This window comes from Monosiga brevicollis, genomic scaffold (genome assembly GCF_000002865.3).
Source record: "Monosiga brevicollis MX1 MONBRscaffold_20 genomic scaffold, whole genome shotgun sequence".
Classification (NCBI taxonomy): Eukaryota; class Choanoflagellata; order Craspedida; family Salpingoecidae; genus Monosiga; species Monosiga brevicollis.
In genome coordinates, this window is record NW_001865057.1 from 588,284 (window position 1) to 607,141 (window position 18,858).

The window sequence follows — 18,858 nt, forward strand, 5'->3', positions numbered from 1 at the left end:
CGTGCCCCTTGAGCTGATTCGAAGTGGCAGCGCGAGTCGCCCACTCCAAGACACACACTGAGCTGATCTGAACGCAGCGAGAGAGGCGCAGTGATATTTGACGGCACGGTGGGCGTTGGATTTGAGGCAGGAGGTGAGGGCGTCTCGGGCTGTTCGACGACATCTCTTGGCTCGTACTGCTTGGTTTGGCCTGAATGGCTTGATGATGGCATCGTCGTTTATCATTTGAGGGGCTCTAGCTGTGTTTGTGGCTTGACGGTCATCATGGCTCGCTCAAGACGGCAGAGCCGCGGACGCCTGGCTGCCGCCTCCAGAGTTGCTATTAGGGTAAGCATAGGGTGGCGCCATGAAGACGCCCTGACCGTTGCATTGCACTCTGCTGCCCTGGTGATGCGCGGTGGGAACGAAACATCGTCATGTGTTTTGCTTTGCTTTGCCGTAGCGCGAAAAGAATGTCCAACGACGTCGGGCCGATGCAGCCGTTGCTGCCTATCAATTGGCCGGTTTGGTGCACAAGAAGCAGCAACCCTTGAGTGCACTCAAAGAGCTCTTGGATACCAGTTCTCCGCCCTTTGATACATCCGCTTTTTGCATGAAGCTGTTCCCTGAGAATCCTAGCCATAAAGGCCGGCGCCCGCCCCCCTCGCTCTTCTGCACAGCATTCGGTGCCACGCCAGCTGAATTTCATGCCGCGCGTACGCGGGCCGCAACTCAACCCAGTGGCGAGATCAATGGTCGCGTGCTCTGCACTCAAGAAGAGCGAGCTTTGGTTGCCGAGTACCTGCAGTCCTTGAACACTATGACTCAGACGCATGCCCGCAATGAAGCTCTCATATTAATTGATAAGCTACTCTCTTTGCGGGGGCAGCTCGGCATGGGCGAAACCCAGTCTTTGCCGACTTCAACGCCTTGTCCCCTCAATCATCGCGAGCGATTGTTTCGGCAGCGTCTCGCAGACGCTCAAGCTGGTCGACTCCCATTCGAAGCCGTCTTGTCCGAGCGATGGTTTAACGAACTCGAGGCGGAGTTTCGCCTTCGTGCAGATGACGACGAGGCTCAAGCGGAACAACATATCCCTGTCGTTACAAAGAGCCAGTGTGCTGCGCATTTTCGTGACCTTGATGCGGCGCTCAACTACCTCGGCTTTCTGCACAAAACCGGGCCTGAAGCAGGCACCATCATTCATGAAAGTAAGTTCTAAATGAAAAAAAAGTTCTATTATTATGGCCGTATGCCTATTGAGGGGTGTGTCTGTGTCTGTGTCTGTGTCTGTGTCTGTGTCTGTGTCTGTGTCTGTGTCTGTGTCTGTGTCTGTGTCTGTGTCTGTGTTTGTGTGAAGCTCCAGCTATCATGCTTGGGTCAATCCTTGATCATTCACCCGGTGCATTTCCCCGGTGTCTAGAGATGCGATATGTATGGTCAATGGATGAGCTGCCCAACTTAAGAATTGGTCCAAACAATGTTCACGCACCTGTGGGTTCGACGCAAGGTCCGGACGGGCATGCCGTGCCTGAACAGACCGCTTCATCCACCTTGAACGCGCTCTTTGCTATTTCCATGGCGGGGACGCTTGCCCCTCCCATGGTCCTCTATCCTCAAAGTGACCTTTCAGACGCAACTGCAGCAGCCCCTGTTAACGTCTATGAGCCCCTCCTGGACGACATATATCAGCATTTCATGCACGTGGCTAATAAGACTGGCAAATTTTCACGCTCGCTGCTGGTGGCATTCTGTCGCCTCTTGCGCGCTTTCATCGGGGATTCAAATCCCGTCCTTCTGCTCGTCGATGGCCACCGCATTCGCGTCTCTGCTCCACTTGTGGCCTACCTTCGATCCATCAACATCCACCTCTTTTTTATCCCCCCTCACACATCCAAATACCTATTACCGAACGACCAGTGGCGTCACCAGATCAGGTTTGCCCAAATTGTGATCCGCGTGAACCTTCAGCGCCTTTTGCAGACCCACTCATTGACCACGGACGATGAGATCTTTGCGCTCTGCGCTGGCATCCATGCACAAAGCGCATTTCCTAACCTTGTAAAGACAGCTTTTCGCAACGCCGGCATCACGTTGGAGTCTCGGAGCGTCAAGCACATGCTCAACATGCCGCGTTCTGCCACAGCGTCCTCCTCACCAAGCATTATTCCTCTTCAGCCCGATCATCCAATCACCCAGGCCAACGTCTCTCCTGCACAGCAGCTGACCTCAAGCGCGGTGGCTTCACGTACGAAGCGTGCTCTGATCACTCACGAAAACAAAGACCTGATGCGGGCTTTAGACATTGCAAAGATCGACCTTAAAAGCCTCCGTGACGCCTGTCGTCGCCTTGGCGTTCGTGTTTGGGGGAGCAAAGATGAGTTGATTGATCGCCTGCGACAGGCTGTGGGTCTTCGCGGATGGAAAGAGGCTCCAAGTGCCACCGCTTCGGTGGCTGGTGAGCACAACTCATCTGCAGTTGTAGCGAGAGGCCCGTGGTTAACATCAGAGCTTACGAATGACCAGATTGCTGCGTCGGACGCCCCCAGTTCAAGTCCAAACTCGCTCTTGTCATCGGATGGCTGTCCTGCTGAAAGTCAAGCGGCTGGCTCTTCGAGAGTTCAAGGGCTGCATCCACCGTTGTCCACCGGAGATGATGAGCCCTTACAGAATTGCACAAGTGCAGGTTTCTTGAGCGTTTGGTTGCGACCTTGGCACAGCCCAGGTAAGGGCGAGCAAGAGTCTCAGGCCATCGTTCACGAATGGTTCAGAAAGCCAACGAGTATTGATACAGATGAGATTGAAGCAATTCTGAAGGCATGCCCCGCCCATGTTCAGCAATATAAGGCGTTGGTTTGGCCGTGATTCGTACGCCAGAATTGCTGCCTCGAAATCGCTACGTCGTCGCGTTTTTTCCCCTTTTACACGTTGTCGTGTGCTTTCAGCGTGTCACACAAGTCATTGTCATGAGTGTCTGGTGCAATATAAACCTTGGAAAGCCCCTATGGTGTAGCACCAAGACCGCAGTCCTCGACCATACGCATAGCCTATGAATTTGCGTTTGAAATTGATACATTGTGTGAGAATCGAATCTTGAGGCGCCACTTTGCTTACACAAAGCCCGTGTCTAATGGCATCAATTTTGCATTTGCGGAAACTCGTTCTCGATATCCATTGTCGCCCCCAGAATCAGATTCGGTCTGACTCTCATGCTCGTTCATACCCGTTCAACAACCCTAAAGCAAATCGGAAACAGATGTGCCCGATAATTCGTTGTGTGCCCAACCGTTTCTATCGAAAGATCTGGCCCATGCCCTCGCTTCGGGCTGGAGCTCGGGTATTTGCAGGCGACGAAATTTGAATCGGGGCATTTTGAAGACAAAGCAAGTCCCAATCTTGATCCTCTAGTTTGGTAATGAACGTGTTGATGGGCTGCGTTCGCGCACTTCCCAGGTTCTAAATGGAGTTGAAGCGATCACTAAGGTCGTGCACAACAGAGAATGGCCGCTGCCAGCCCGAGCCTGTCCATTGGTGAAAACGTCCATGCTTGGTCGCTTACCTTCATGCGCTTGTTGAGATCTCCGATGCGATCGCGAAGCAATTGCTCCTCCTGCTCCGAGTCTACAAGACAAAGTCGAGAAGAGGAACAAAGACATCAGAAAGATCTACAATCATGGGCTGTGTCAGCAGTCAACAATGGCGGCTCAGAACGGTACTGACCAGAGAGGAGGTTAAGCAATGATGCCGCAATGATTATTTGTTGGTTGCAGTTTGGACAGTGAATAAAGGGCGTGGCTGGCAGAGACGTCACCTATGCGGAGCAAACCAATGAAGAACAAAGGGAGGAGGGGGGCGGGCGGGGGGGCATTAGATAATTGTTTTTGGTTATCGGTGAGGCCCTGTCGATATGGTATTCAAAAAGGTGAATGCATACCAGGATATCAAGACCTCGCAGTCGTCCGCATTGGAGTTGTACAACATCCTCTTGAGCACAAGAGGCGCAAACGATCTACAGCCCCGGGGCAACAAAAGTTACAGGGTGTGCTCATCGCTGCGAGAGTTTGTTTCTTTCCAACCGGCGAAGGTGGGGTTGTGTAGCCATGATAATGACCAAGACCTACCGATGACTCCCACAATACGCCAGGGCATTGCACGGTCAGCAGATGCTCGAGGCAGGCCACCAAAGGCAATAAGGCCGAAGTCATCATGTTGTAAAACAGCGGAAAGTCCTAAGCACCCAAGTGAATCGTGCCATGACAATAAGCCAAATACGAAGTGAGACGCCAGTGGCGACGTATCGACATTTGGATGCAAGCTCGTACCTCATTGAGCACGATGGCTGTCAGGCGCACTTCAAAGCCTCCACCCTCGGCCTCACAACCACTTGCTATACACAAGGTGGACTGATCGCCGTGTCGATGCATGAAAACGGCGCCCGTTTGCCAGCCATACACCCTAAATGCATCACAGTGCAGCAAAAGGCATTGATGATAAGCATGACACCTCTTTTGTCCAGATTGAGATTCAACGACAAACATTCACTGACTGGCCCACAGAAGGGTGAAAGGTATGACACCAACCAGTACAGCATCAAGGCTGCGGCCGGCCGCGCTGTGCCACGTGACATAGACAAACAACTTACGTGTAGCCTCGCTCCGCAGCCAAGCATTGCAAGCGGGCAAACAGCCACGCTGGACAGCAGTCAACATGATACAAGCGTGTCTGCGTGTTAATGTGAGCGCTGGGGTAGGATTCGCGCCGGGTTGGAATCGATATAGCACCCAGTGCCTTCTCAGCTCCGCTGGGAGGAGCCTCAGGCAGAAAAGTTGTTACCATGTAGGTGTGAGCCGCATCAGGGGCGGCGTAAAGGATGCCTGCGGAAACAAGCACATGGATACAATTATCCAATTTGCTCTCATCCCCGATCAAGTTTTCCACATGCGAGTGACGCTCGGCCAAAAACGTCATCAGACTGCAGGCGGCCGTAAGCCGCAAGGCCAAGCAAATATCAAACAAAGGCAGGGTTACAGTGAGCCCGGGCACATCCGCGCCAAGCAAATACAGTGACAATGTCGAGTAGCGCACCGGCGATTGTTAGACTCGGCCAGCGGCGACTCGGCGTGAATGAGGGCCATGCTTTGCAACAGGCTGCGGACTAGACGCTCACTGGCCATTCCACTGGAGCGGAGGGCGCGTAAATCACTCTCCCGAAAACTCAGGCTTGAACGCATCTGTTTGGCCTTGGCTTGAAATTCGCTTGTGCCCAACCATGCCAGGTGGTCCCGCGTGAATATGGAACATAGAGCCGGTAGCACCTGCCAAGTGATGGGTTGATGAGAAACTAAGAATAGGTGGCACAGCCGATATGCGTCGCAAGTGGCACAAGCACTGTCGCACACCATGGGAAACATACCCAGTTCTGTGCGAGAAGAAACCGATCCTTGGCCTGAATGAGGCGAGCAAATGAATGTCGCTCGAGAACCTACAAAGTTGAGAGCAGAAGAAGATTGCGGATCAAGATGCCAAGCGGGTGCACAAACAGGTGGACAACTTTAGGCTCTCGGAAGCGTGATGGCGCTTCGCGTGCTGGTACATGGGCCGAAGACCCCAAACTCCTTACCGATTCAACGTAAGCGGCACAATCATCGTAAGCCGAACTATCGTCACTTGCCCCGGAAGTAGACTGATGAGCTGAATACTCAGCAGAGTGATGCCGTAGCAGGCTCATGTTGGTGTCCGCGCGTGGTCGAATGGTGCGATCCAACCAGGCTTCACGAAGTAAATCCTCGAGTGGCTTGAACGGCGCCACGCCATGAGGAAACTTGGCGAGCGCACTGAGGACCTGTGTCTTGCGGCTATCGGAGAGGACAGTTCCTGCTGGTGGGCGCGCACTCGGACTGGGTGCGTCATTGCGAGCAGCCTCGGTGTTTGGCTGCGCAAGGCGGGCCAGGGGGGCGTGCAAAGCAGACGGTGGGTGTGCCTGAGCTACATCCGCCGGCACGGGCTGCGTTTTGTGCTTTGCAACGTGGAGGGCAAAATTGGCGACAGCCGAGAGCAACGGCTTGAGGTTTCGGCGGGTGATGACGATATCGCCGTCCACTGAGTCGGTGACGGCGCGCCAATAGTCGATGCGTCCAGTGTGTGCGCGAATCTGTTCCGTATGCCCAGTATCGTTTTCGGTCACTTCGTAGGGCTCGATGGCGTTGAGAAAGCGACGGCGCCCCAAGGGCACGGCAGCAACCACCTCGCGAATTTGCGACTACACACAGCGGAGCGTGAGATTGGGACAACTAGGCACCAAGCAAGTTGAGGGTTGGCAACACGTGTGTCTCAAGCAAATGTTGTAGCGACTGACCAGGGGAGCTTTGAAAGGACGGATGGACGCGCCAGGTGGCAACTCGGCGATTACCTGCTTGGCGGGACAGGGGGTGCGAGCGCAAAGGCGCATGAGTTCATATTTCCAGCTCAAGGCGCAAGATTGTGAAGCACGCATGCATGGCCCAAACGATAACTTGCCTCGACTCTATCAGAAGGGTAGGTGGCTAATAGCCGATGAATGCGAGCACGCAGTTGGTCAAGGCGCAATGCAGGAAGTGACTCCTGATCCAGGACAGTAAAGAGGATCAAATGAAGACGTGGCTGTGAATATTCGGGGACGAGGGCATGCATGATAATGTCATCGCCCACGGTGTTGAGCGCATGAACACCAGCAGTAAAATGCATGCGCGCATGTTGGTCGGCATTGCGTTGGTACGGCTCGAGAATGGAATAGCAGGCTTGAGGGTCTAGAAGGCAAGTCTCGAAAGGCATTTGATAGTGTTGCAGAATATCGGTAGCCGGCGTGGTGCTGCTGCTGCGGCTGGCCGTGCCTGAGGAGTGCTGGGGCGGGCCACGGACAATGGTGGGCTCAAAGACATCAGCCTCATCATTGGGGACCTCTGGCAGATTGGATTCGTGTAGGATGTCCTGGTTAATATTGAATAGACTGTTAAAGCCCTCGAGGCGAAGGGTCATGGCATCGTACAGCCAAGGAAGGGAGCGGACGCTGATGCCATCGGCAGACCAAAGCTGCACCGGAATGCTGCAGCTTGCCAGCACGGCTTTGAGCTCGCCATTGACCTCGAGCAAAAGACGTGGCAGATTGCGTGTTGGGTTTTGGGGCAACTCCGACTTCCACAAGTTGCCATGGACCTCGAGGCGTTCAAGGTTAGGCAGGCGCGTGAGGGTGGTGGGCAGTCCATCCAATCGATTTTCGCTGACATCAAGGTGCTTGAGATTTTGCAGCCAGCCCACGGCTTCAGGGATGTGCGCGAGGTGGCACTGGCGTAGCTCAAGGGTCTCGAGCTGACGGAGCCGAAACAGGGTGAGGGGCAGCTGAGCCAGGGGGTTGTAGTTGACAATCAGGGTCAGGAGGTTGTCAAGGGACCCAATGGCGCCGGAGAGCTCCTGTAGCTGGTTACGGCTGAGGTTCAAGTATTCGAGGAGCTGTAGATGGGCAATGTGATGGCTGAGCTTGCTGAGGTTGCATGCGCTGAGGTCCAGGCGAGTGAGGGTGCGCAAGCGCCAGATTTGGGCAGGAACACGGTTCAAGCGGATGTGAGCTACGTTGAGTTCGCCCAAGGGCTGAAGGGGAGTCAAATATGCCAGAGTACCGGGGTCCAGATCCTTGTTCTTGCTAATGTTGAGCCAGGTGAGCTGTGGCAGGGCTTTGAGATGGTCTGTCCGAGCCCCCAATTTGTTTGAGCTGACGTCGAGATGTCGCAGGCTGGGCAGGCGACGTAGAACATCGGGGAGTTGGCGCATGGAGTTGTGCGCCAGGGTGAGCCATTCCAGACGATCAAGCTTGTCCAGCTCGGCCGGCAGGGTCAAGAGGCGGTTGTGGCTGAGGTCCAAGTGCACGAGGAGGCGGAGGAGCCCAAGATGCGGAGAGATATCACGCAAGCCAAAGTCACAAATGCGGAGGGTTGTGATGTTGCGGAGCTGCCAGAGGCACCAGGGAAGTTCGCGGAGATAAAAGCTCTGCTGCGTGGGGCTGGCGGTGGTGACAAAGTGGATCGGTTTGCCTCGAGTGTCCTTCTCAATGCGAAGCGCGCAAGTTTTGCAGACGCGCGAGCGGCTGGTGGAGCGGCTAGGGAGGAAAATGCGAGCAGGACTACAATCAGCACAGACTCGACTGCCGCAGTTGTTACAAATGTAAGCCCAGTTCAGGAGAGAGAAGGGCTTGCGACACTCGACGCAGTTGGCGTCCGAGTCGGACACGATGAGACCCTCGCGCCGGGCGGAGGCGTCGGCAAGTTCGCGTCGACGCTGCAGAACCTGAGTGGAAATTTGCTGCAAACGTTGGCTGCTGATGAGGGTCGGCTCCTCAAGAAGGCGCGCACGCAGCTGTTCCAGCTCCTCCTCCGTCATGGCCTCAATGTCGACCTCCTGGTAACGCTCATAGGCAGCGGTCTCCGGGTCGGTGGCCTCTTCGTTGAAAGCTTCATCGGCGCCCTCGCCCTCCATCATGCTGGCTCGAGTGGAGGACGGCGGTGTGGTAAAGTCGGGTGCCTCGATCGGGGGCGGGGCCTCGTGCACCACGTGTCCCTCGACCTGCAGCCGCATGGACATGCGCTGATCCAACAGGAAGGGTGTGTAAACATCCATCGCACCGGCGGCCTCGATGCAAGCAACTGGCGGGCCGGATGCACAGCTTGCACAGCAGATCTAAAAGCACACACACAGCTTGCACGCAAGCGCACACGCACACGGATGGGCGGAACAGAGATGCGGAAGCGGCGACCGTCGGCCGTCGGGCGTCAGCCGTCGACGCGAGCCCGAAGGCCCCTCAGCAAACCCCTCTTTGCAAAAACGGTCTGCTCGCCGCAAAGACCCTGCAGGCACCAAGCCAATCCTCTTCCGCTTCTTGATCTGCCTCGGAGAAGACCAAGGGGGTGGGGGGGGGTGGGGGGCGTCTCACCCTGCCGTTTGTAGACGACTGCCGGCGCCGCGGGACCGCTCGACTGCCGTTTGTCGGCGCGTTTGAGCTCGTGTGATTTTTTCCGCAAACAGCACGCGCAGAGTTTATGCAGGTCCACGTCGAGTTAATGTCGAAAACTGAGACATCGTTTCAAGAGATAATGTTATTAGTATATAGGGTTTATGTAGCAAAAGTATGCCTTTGTGTTGCGATTTGTCAAAAGCAGCACACATACCCACACACACCTGCTGTGATGTCTCTTTGCTTTTGCAGAGAGGCGCGTGTTCAAGTGGCACCTCAGCAGGGGGAAGGGCTTGTGGGTGTGGAATGTCAGGCAAAATTAAAGCTTAAACATTACACAGTCAGAGACGCATGGCCCGGTGGGATCAACATTCAGAGAGTTTGCGATTGGACGAGTTTTTGGAGACAAACGTAAGAGCGAACCAAGGTCACACTTGTACTCAACCCGGATAAAGTCGTCGAGACGCCTTGAACCCAAAAAATTTGATGACATTGTGGTCCCCATACTTTATGCTGTTATTTTCAGACTTTTTGTAGAAACCAATAGGATTGTAGCTTTGGAACGTGAATGGAATTTTGTTGTTCGTGTCGGCGCGTCACGATCAGCGGGGACGGGGGACAACGGCAGCGCGACCGCTCGATGCGCCGCCACTGCACGCACGGAGCAGCGTTGACGTCCTCGGCTGGCTGAGGGGCTCAAGGTTGGTGCAGCCCACGCGTTGACCGTATCACCAGGGGCTCCTTTGCGACGATTTGTATCTCATGGATCGTTCGTTGCCTTTGTGCAGGTCACCGAGCTTGAGTGTGTTGTGCCGGGTCTCGAAGGAGGCCGCGCCACCGCGCATCATCATGGCAGGCCTTGACTGGATGCGGCAGCATGCCGTCCAAGGGTTTATGGTGCGTTCTGCAGCCGCTTGCTCGAGCCCGCAAATGCTTTGGTCAAGAGCTCATCGCACCTGCCTGCCGCTGCTGGCTTGCGCGCTGGGGCCTGGGTTGGTAGCTGATGAACTACCTCAGCAGCATCGGCATTGTCTTCCTGAACAAGTGGGCCTACATTCAAGGCTTTCCCTCCATCACCCTCACGCTCATCCACTTTGTCGTGACCTGGCTCGGCCTCAAGGTGCATGGGCGCTGCATCGCCTTTTGGGTACAACGGCGGCCATGGCTCACCCCGCCCCTGGTCTCTGTAGATTTGTGCTGGCCTCCACGTCTTCGAGCCCAAGCACGTCAACATCACCAGCGTATTGCCCCTTGCTCTCGCATTCTGTGGCTTTGTAGTGTTTACCAATCTCTCCCTTACCTACAACAGCGTCGGCTTTTACCAGGTTCGTGGCCAGGGCTCGTCTGACCCCAGCAAGTCTCGATGGCCCTTGATCGCTCCTTTTGGCCCCTTGAAAAGAAGATCGATCCGATTGCCCCTCTCCTCATTGGTGTTGCTGGCTTGCCGGTCCTGCCTTGGCCTCTTGGGTGTGTAGTTGGCCAAAACCTTGACGACGCCAGTCATCGTCACCATTCAGTTTTTCTATTATGGCGCCTCCTTCACCTCGCGCGTCCTTTTTTCCCTGGTCATGGTCATCTCCGGCGTGGCCATGGTCACACATGCCGATATGACGGTCAACTTTTGGGGGCTCGTATTTGCTAGTGCGGGCGTTCTGGTCACCTCTCTCTACCAAATTGTACGTCATACGGCATCTTGATGCCACCCGCCGTGCCTGGCTGTCCTCTTGCATTGCTTCTTGACCAAGATATGTGTCTTTGGTTTCCTCCTGACCGTGGCCGCCCGGCACCGACTTGACCTGCTGCAGTGGGTCAAAACCAAACAAAGCGACTTGGAAATGACCGCATTCCAGCTGCTCTACTACCAGGTGAGCTCACGCATCCCGCCACCCTTCAGCAGCGACTCGACTCTACACCTGGCGTGCCCCCAGACTGATGATTGACCTCGCCTGAAATCTGTCTTAAGGCGCCTCTCTCAGCCGGCATCCTGGCCATCGTGCTACCCTTCCTGGAAAACCCTTTCGCCGAGGACGGCATTTTCAACCGCGAATGGCCAGCCGAGGCTTTGGTGAGTGGACCAAGCGATGCCCAACTCGGTGGCCAATGTTTCTGACAGCAATTTTGCTCAACACGATCACTTCGCCTCCGTTTCTTGGGCCTCGCCAGCTCGCAGCCGGATCATCAGCCGTGATGGCGTTTGCCGTCAACCTGTCCATTTTCCTGGTCATTGGCAAGACTTCCCCCATCACGTGCGTGCAAGGCCCCTCGAAGCTTTTTCAGGGGTGGGCGGAGTCCTCAGAGCTTGTGGACTGCTGTTGTTCCCGCACAAAGGCGTTGGCTTTGGCTTGGCCTCACCTGCTTGTGCGCCTGGCTAGATACAACGTGCTGGGTCACTTCAAGCTGTGTACGGTGATTGTCGGCGGCTTTGTCTTCTTTAATGACCCCATCAATGGGCAGCAGGCGCTGGGCATCATGCTCGCTCTCGCCGGTGTTGTGCTGTACACGCACTTTAAGACAGAGGTACACCCCACGTGCTCAGAGCAACAAATCGCGCGCTAGCTGATGCCCGAGCCATGCCAACTTTTTGCCCGCCTTCACTCGCCTGTGTTCTGCCCTCGCAGGAAGCCAAGCAGGCCCCGGCATCCTTGCCCGTGCGTGGCAACAAATTATGATAAACAAATTTATTGTGCGTGATATCCTTTCTTTCGGACCATGTTTCGATGAACTGACCTTGCAAGCAACGACTCGTCCTGTGTGAGGGAATTTGGGGAGCGAGAGGCCTCCTCGTTGGTGCAGGCAACTCGACTTCATTGTGCAGTCCCAGCTCAGCCCTTGTGTTTCGCCTCCTGTCACCTGTTGACGCCTTGGGGTGAAATTTTCTCATGTTAAGCTTGAGTATTTTGCATTGATGCAAATCGCGTGCTTTTACCGCATCGAACGCTTATGGCAATGAGACAAGGAGCCTGGAAGAAGACGGCTTTTACACAGACTCATATCGTCGGTTACAGTCCAATGTCCTCAAGTCCTCAAAGTGCGGAAATGAGAGTTAGCATATGGGCACGACAACATCTCGAGGAAAATATTTTAGTCTGTGTGAGGGAAGCACTCTCAAGCTCAATCTTTTGCCAGAAGTCATTCAAAGCGACGGAGTGTCGCCACGGAATATCCAAGAACGGCGAAAAGAATAGCTCGAAATACACTAAAAATGACAAGTAAATTAAACTGATTTTTTCTCAAGGGGTGCTGTCGGTCGAGGCATGAATTCATGATGAACAGTTCCTTTTCGGTTTTGTGAATTGAGCATCGCCGTGATAAAACTTTGGCTTTGGGTTTCAAGTGCCTTTGACTGCACGTTGGCGCACAGTCCAGGTGGGCCATGGCTTGCCTACTCTGACGGCATGGACATTTTGCGCAAGTAGCGTGTGGCTCGGGATTGCGCCTTATTCTTAGCCTCTGCTTTTTCCTGGGCTTTCTGGTGCTCAGCCGCTTCGCGCTCGGCTTTGGCGATGGCTTCCTTCTTTGCGCGTGCCTCCGCCTCAACGGCTTCGCGTTGGCGAATGCGCAGCTCCTTGGCTTGACGCACCAAATTGGCAATCTGCTCAATGGCCGCCTTTTGAATGTTGACGCCCATCGACTGCAGCGACTCGAATTTGGACTCGACCGAAGTCATGGAGTATGAGACATCATATGTGTCGGCCTTCCATTCGGCCTCGGCTTGCTTGATCTCTGTGGGATTGACCACCACGATGCGTGGCTGTGCACCCTGAAAGAGCTGCTCAATCTCCTTCTTCTCTTCCTCTGCTTCCACATCCATCTGCTCCTGCTCGGCTTGGACCTGGGGAGCGCAAAGATCAAAGTGAGGATGACATCCCAACCTCAATGGCCCAGAACCAAAAGTGTGTGTGTGTGTGTGTGTAGGGCGCACAATATGGACCAACCTCGGCCAACGTGACTTCCTCATCTGCCTCGGGCTCTTTGTCCTTCACATCGGCTGCTTCTTCTGTGCGACGCTGCACTTCGGCAGCGGCAGCAGCAGCCAGCTGCTCTTGCCGCTGCTTCTCCAATTCCCGAGCCTGCTCCGCGGCCATGCGTTCACGCTCACGATCAATGATGTCCTTGTGCTTCTTGAGCCAGTTGTTCAGGGCATCTAGAACCACCTTGTGCACATACGCGTACTGGGCCACCGTTTGCACCATAAAGTTGCGGTGTTGGCGCAGCTGGCCAATGATCGCATCAATGTTCACCTCGGCGCGCTCTTGCACTTGTTGCAGTGCGCTAAGCCCACGGAGCGACAGGGTGCCATAGTCCGGCACGTGGGTGTCTCGATGAGAATGCAACCAGGAACACGTGGCAGCGAAGAGAGGAGACCGTAGAAGGCGCCACTCACGTGTCAATGGCAATGTAGGTGCCAGTGCGTCCAACGCCGGCGGAACAGTGAATGCAGATGGGGGCCTTGGTGTCTCGCTCGTGAAACTTGAGAACTTCGGCTCGAAACTCGAGAAATTCGACACTTGTCAGAGGCACGCCCTGCCGATCTCAAAAGTGAAGATGAAAAAAAATGTGAGCAGGCCATGATGACGGGCGACTGTGGTGCATGCCGAATGCATCAGGCATGCGGATGCAGCAGAGACACACATGATCGGGCCAGCTTTGAAAGGCCAGTTGAACGACGTCCCGGGTTGGACCACCCGAAGCCAGGCCCACTTCAAAGTGACGCTCAATGTGATGGGCGTGCATGGCGGACCGGGTAAACTTGACCTTGACCTTGCCGTACTGCACCTCAGCATTGTCTTCGGGCCAGTAGCGATGACACTTTAAGACATTGGTTTCCAGTTCGCGCGTGACCATGACAATCTCGCCGACCTGATCAACCATTACGGACCCCAAATCGTCAGGGGTCAAAAGGCTGAGACAGCCGACTCGGCGGCGCGAAGAGGACGGAGAAACAAACGAACCTTGTAAGACCAGATCATCCACCAAAAGTCATCAAAGGAGGAGGGGACGGGTCCCTGGGTGGCGATAAAGCCGCGCGGGCTGGTGTAGGATGGGCACCAGCTGGCGTTGATGTAGTCTGTGTCATGGTCCTTCAGGACGACGCGAGAGGCATCGTAGGCCGTAATGTTGACATAGCTATCGTGATCACGCAGGTAGAGAAGGGGGGTTGTGTGGGGAGCAAATACAAATTAAAACACGGGTCAGCAAAGCGTTTTCAGCCGCGAGAGCTCTCAAAGAACGCTTCGTGAGGCAGGCACACTCGCACCGATTCTTGACAATGTTTTCAGGCGCCTTGGAGGCCGTGCTGGGGTTGCCCACACCGATGCTGGCCAAGGCCTGAAAGTCAGTGACAAAGCCAGCGCCCTGATTCTGATTGCGCTGAGCGCAGAGCTTGCGGATGTTGGTAAAGGTGTTGGCCACATACTGAATCTTCTCGGGCATAGCCATCCTGCCGATGCAAGACCGACCAGACTACACACGACCTATTATCACCACAGCGCCAAAGCAGACGGGTAGAGCCAGAGACCAAAGCCGAACAAGCCAGTGAGTCGCGAGTTGATCTGGTTCGCTCGATCCGAACAAAGAGCAGCTTCTACATAAGGTGTGTGTGTGGGCGGAGCGCTGGAGTTGACTCACTACTGGAGAAGCAAATGAGAGAGAGACAGAGAGGGAGAGACAGAAAGAGAGACAGAGAGACAGAGAGACAGAGACAGAGACAGAGAGACAGAGACAGAAACAGAGACAGAAACAGAGACAGAGACAGAGGCAGAGACAGAGAGAGAGAGACAGAGACAGAGAGAGAGAGACAGAGAGAGAGAGACAGAGACAGAGGCAGAGACAGAGGCAGAGACAGAGGCAGAGACAGAAACAGAGACAGAAACAGAGGCAGAAACAGAGGCAGAGACAGAGAGAGAGAGAGACAGAGAGAGAGAGACAGAGACAGAGACAGGGTGGGGTGGTTCCTAAGAAGTCACAAAACAAAAAAGACTCGTTTTGTCTCTCTGACAAAGATGTTGTGAAAAAGAATTGTCAACAAATTGACACGACTTGTCGAAACATGTTTGTTGCATTTCGTTTTGCCTGACACACAGCTGGGATGGCAGCGCGGGCGGCCAGCAGCGAGGATGGCACTGGGCTCAGGAGCTCGGTCGCTGGGGGTCGGGCTAAGCGGTTAGCAGCAAAGCAGGGTTCGGTCTCGTCGGACGAGTCAGCTGCGTCGACACCTTCACGGAAAAAGGCCAATCGACGGCGGTTGCCGTCCGAGGTCACACCCTTTCAAGGTCCGGACCAGCTTCGGCTCGTTGAAACGCCACAAACAGCTATTCACAGGCCACCTGGCATTGCCCCGCTTGCGTGTCATCTTTGCTTAGCTCGCGTCTACGAGCTCGTTCGGAAAATTCCCGCAGGCAAGGTCAGTTTTGCATACTGGAACGATAGCGCCGCTACCCACATGTTCGCGCGCAGTCTTCATCGTCGTGCGCGTGATGTGACGCTCAGGTGGCGACCTATGGCGAGGTGGCACGGGCCGTGGGCTGCAAGGCCGCACGGCCCGTCGGCCAAGCCATGCGCAATAATCCCTTTGCCATGAAGCTCTACCCCGGTCCCGATTACCCACCCGAGGTGTGTCTGTGTCACATCCAGTCGATCGCAGCCTCGCTGGTCAATGCCTGTGGTTGTTTCACACCCCTTGTTGCACATGATGGCCTTTACAACGGCTGCAGATGGTCCCTTGCCATCGTGTCGTGTCCAGTGATTTCTCAATGGGTGGCTTTGGTGGTCAGACGGCCATCTCCAGCACCAACATTTGCGACAAGGTTGATCTCCTGCGTCGCGAAGGCGTCAAGACGCTGCGCGATGGCAACAAGATTAAGGTACGTTCAGTTCAGTCTCGCACTCGCGGAAAACAAAAAAAAAGAAGAAAAAGCCGTCTTATGCCACTGAGCAGCTTGGGGGTTCGGTTCAATTTTCTTCCACTACCTCCACCGGACACAAGCCAAAGCCAGTGTAGTGTGTGCTGAGGGCAGTGTGACTAAATTGTTCTACTGCGATGTAGCCTCATGGTACAATTGTCATGCGCAGCTGGCGCGGCCATCAATGGATGTGGTGCGGCTCACGGCCAAAGGGCCTGTATCACCACGGAAGTGACCTGCATCTTTCCTCCGTCTCGTGTGGTTCTAGTTCGTGGCAGGCTGGGTCAGCGTTTCCTGCAGTTCACCTGCCTCCTTGAGCTCCTAAGCACGTCGGGCCCAGAGCGCCCGGCGTTGTCAGAGCATTGGATGAGCAAAATCGATAATAACCTCAGAAGAAGGGAGAAAAAGAAAAGCTTTCAACGCCACCACCATGAAATTCTGTTCTCTTTGTTTTCCCATCGACCCGACGGTTTACCTTGACAATATCCAGGCCACCGATAAGCTCGCCGTTCACATAGAGCTGAGGATACGTGGGCCAGTTGCTGTATGTCTTCAGGCCTTGGCGAACCTGAGAACACGTCACCACCACCAATGTCAAGCACCCGGCGAGCATGGGAGCATATGATCTCAATAGCATCACCGAGCCACACCTCATTGTCGCCCAAAATATCGTAGTGTCCGAATTCAATGCCCTCATCGCGAAGAATTCCGACCATGGTGCGGCTGAAACCACAGCTGTGAAAAGCCACAAAGTAAGTGAACAGCCCCTTTTGTTTATTTTTATTTTTTGGATCAAGAGACAGGGGGGCTATGGCATGGCAGCTTCTTGCCTACTTACCGGGGTTCGTCGGGCGTGCCCTTCATGAAGAGCATCACAGGTGCCCGGCGAATCAATGCCGCCAGCCTGCAGGGATAGATGGCGATACAGTAAGGCGGCGAAAGAGGAGGTGGCAATACAGTCAAGTTGAGCACCAGAATGGGGTTGAGCTAAAACATGAATGGTAGTCCATCCCAAGCACGTCACCTCGGGACACACGCGGAGATACTAAGAGATGACAAGACAAACCTGGCATGGAGCTCGTCTTCCGACTTGGCGCAAGGCAACATGCCCGCCAACTCCCCTTCAGCTTGCAACTCCTAAATGCACGCGCGAGTCGAGACGAGCTGCATGAGGTATGCCTACCAAGCACCACATCTGATTGGGCAAGGGCACACGAGAAGTCTTCTCACCTTGACCACATCGAGTCCACCAATCAGCTCGCCGTTGATGTACAGTTGCGGGTAGGTTTGCCAGTTGCTGTAAGTCTTGAGACCCTGACGCACCTAGATGACAAACACAACAAATACAATCAACTCCTGTGCCGGAAAATCCCGGATACTTGGAGCACGGGCGCCTTCTCGAGTCGACAGATGCAGGAAAAGGGAAAATAAGACGCCTCAAAACAAGCAGCCCATACTTCATCATCGGCCAAGATATTAAAAGTGCTAAACTCAGCGTCCACTGATCGCAGGAGCTCTACCATGGTGCGCGAGAAGCCTGCAGCGGCATTTCAGCGGTCCAACATGTGGGGCAATGTGAAGGTGAGAAGGACTAGAATGCTCTTGTATGACATTGCAACTTGGTGCTTGCCACTCACCACACTGGGGCTCGTCGGCCGTGCCCTTCATGAAGAGCATCATGGGTGCTGCGTTGATCAGCTTGTGCAGTTTGTCGTTCAAGCTCTGGTGGCAAGAGGGGTGGCGGAGTGGTCACATGGAGCATCCAAGGACAGGGCAATGGGCGAAAGCGACAGGTCATCCACGCCAATGCTGTTCCTCACCAGCTTGGGGTCCTCAACAGCGACTTCAGCGAGCTTGGGAACCTGTGCCACAACGGCTTGGTGCTTTTGGACCTAATCTCGGACGAAGCCCTTCAATCAGCCTTGGCTTGGCATATACCAAGCATTCTGTCAGCAAAGGGCTGCACGTAAAAGCAAAAGTACCTTGGCCGACAGTTCAGGAGCGTTGGCGCCATTGACGCGGTCCACAACCTTGCTCAACTGAGGCCCAGCAAAGCCCAGATGCCACCGTGGATGAGTTGAATGCCGCCGACCTTGTGATGTCTGGCTCTGCCAGGGCAGGCGCTTACCTTGAACAGAAGCATGGTCGGAACAGCCATAATTTCATACTCCTCGGAGACATCCGCCAAGGCCTCGGCTTCAACCTGCCAGCGTTTCAAAGTGAAGAGATCGCACTAGCGAGTTGTGCCTGTCGCCCTGCTGTGGGCCACGCCGAAACCTACCCGGGCCAGCTTGATGGTGGGATAAGCCTTGTGCAGCTCCGCCATAACAGCATCCATTTGCTGGCATTGCGGCGCCCAATCCGCCCAAAAGTGCACTACCACCAGTGCACTGCCATCCAATGCCACATCACCAACACGTGAGCCATCCATCACATGGCCCCAGCGAAGAAGCCAACCCACGCGAGCGCACGACAACGACTCTCCTTGCACACCCACATCCTTCAAATTCACATCACCCCCACCCCAAACAACAGCACCCTCTCCCCCCCAAACGCGCCTCTACGGGCACTGCAAGAAGCACCAGACTGACCCGCCAGCGTCAGTCAAGACGGTCTTCAGCGCCGTCGCGTCCTTCACGTCGATTGCCGTCATTCTCGTTGGTTCTCAGCCCTCTGCTTTTCTCTGACAAAATGGCCCACAGAGAGAGAGAGTTTGAGAGAGTTTGAGAGAGTTTGAGAGAGTCTGAGAGAGTTTGAGAGAGTTTGAGAGGGTTTGAGAGAGTTTGAGAGAGAGAGAGAGAGAGTTTGAGAGAGAGAGAGTTTGAGAGAGAGAGAGAGAGAGAGACAGAGAGAGAGAGAGAGAGAGAGAGAGAGAGAGAGAGAGAGAGAGAGAGAGAGAGAAGTTTTGGGGCAACACAGATACAGAACACTTGTTTTAAACAGAGACACAACCTGCTTGCATGCTTGCGTTTACCGTGCATGTAGCCACTACGTTAG

At 54.7% G+C, this 18,858-nt stretch overlaps 6 protein-coding genes across 6 annotated transcripts; 3 read left to right on the forward strand and 3 right to left on the reverse strand.

Annotated features, from left to right (window-relative positions):
- Positions 1 to 264: 264 nt before the first annotated feature.
- On the forward strand, positions 265 to 2,674 carry MONBRDRAFT_10332 (uncharacterized protein; the record flags this gene model as incomplete). Its single annotated transcript, XM_001748013.1, has 4 exons — positions 265 to 327; positions 443 to 1,190; positions 1,403 to 2,437; positions 2,529 to 2,674. 4 exons carry the CDS (start codon positions 265 to 267, stop codon positions 2,672 to 2,674), a joined length of 1,992 nt encoding a protein of 663 aa, XP_001748065.1.
- Positions 2,675 to 3,108: 434 nt separating this feature from the next.
- Positions 3,109 to 8,625, reverse strand: MONBRDRAFT_33530 (uncharacterized protein; the record flags this gene model as incomplete). Its single annotated transcript, XM_001748076.1, has 12 exons — positions 3,109 to 3,435; positions 3,539 to 3,600; positions 3,700 to 3,790; positions 3,914 to 3,988; positions 4,101 to 4,208; positions 4,302 to 4,434; positions 4,622 to 4,951; positions 5,065 to 5,294; positions 5,393 to 5,461; positions 5,600 to 6,238; positions 6,335 to 6,388; positions 6,637 to 8,625. 12 exons carry the CDS (start codon positions 8,623 to 8,625, stop codon positions 3,271 to 3,273), a joined length of 3,945 nt encoding a protein of 1,314 aa, XP_001748128.1. The 3' UTR covers positions 3,109 to 3,270.
- A 1,337-nt stretch (positions 8,626 to 9,962) lies between these two features.
- MONBRDRAFT_10334 (uncharacterized protein) lies at positions 9,963 to 11,628 on the forward strand (the record flags this gene model as incomplete). Its single annotated transcript, XM_001748014.1, has 8 exons — positions 9,963 to 10,079; positions 10,150 to 10,284; positions 10,435 to 10,635; positions 10,705 to 10,824; positions 10,923 to 11,024; positions 11,123 to 11,205; positions 11,332 to 11,476; positions 11,578 to 11,628. 8 exons carry the CDS (start codon positions 9,963 to 9,965, stop codon positions 11,626 to 11,628), a joined length of 954 nt encoding a protein of 317 aa, XP_001748066.1.
- Positions 11,629 to 12,234: 606 nt separating this feature from the next.
- MONBRDRAFT_38140 (uncharacterized protein) lies at positions 12,235 to 14,398 on the reverse strand (the record flags this gene model as incomplete). The annotated part of the gene is made up of 6 exons (XM_001748077.1): positions 12,235 to 12,791; positions 12,895 to 13,231; positions 13,344 to 13,483; positions 13,592 to 13,819; positions 13,912 to 14,086; positions 14,217 to 14,398. 6 exons carry the CDS (start codon positions 14,396 to 14,398, stop codon positions 12,342 to 12,344), a joined length of 1,512 nt encoding a protein of 503 aa, XP_001748129.1. The 3' UTR covers positions 12,235 to 12,341.
- Positions 14,399 to 15,047: 649 nt separating this feature from the next.
- Positions 15,048 to 16,096, forward strand: MONBRDRAFT_10336 (uncharacterized protein; the record flags this gene model as incomplete). Its single annotated transcript, XM_001748015.1, has 4 exons — positions 15,048 to 15,362; positions 15,449 to 15,571; positions 15,673 to 15,822; positions 16,031 to 16,096. The coding sequence occupies 4 exons, from the start codon at positions 15,048 to 15,050 to the stop codon at positions 16,094 to 16,096; spliced, it is 654 nt and encodes a 217-aa protein (XP_001748067.1).
- A 599-nt stretch (positions 16,097 to 16,695) lies between these two features.
- On the reverse strand, positions 16,696 to 18,535 carry MONBRDRAFT_38141 (uncharacterized protein; the record flags this gene model as incomplete). Its single annotated transcript, XM_001748078.1, has 9 exons — positions 18,453 to 18,535; positions 18,143 to 18,251; positions 17,990 to 18,064; positions 17,844 to 17,900; positions 17,682 to 17,753; positions 17,499 to 17,583; positions 17,319 to 17,398; positions 17,092 to 17,184; positions 16,696 to 16,848 (listed from the first exon to the last, which is right to left on the reverse strand). Exons 1-9 carry the CDS (start codon positions 18,512 to 18,514, stop codon positions 16,696 to 16,698), a joined length of 786 nt encoding a protein of 261 aa, XP_001748130.1. The 5' UTR covers positions 18,515 to 18,535.
- Between the last annotated feature and the right edge of the window lie 323 nt (positions 18,536 to 18,858).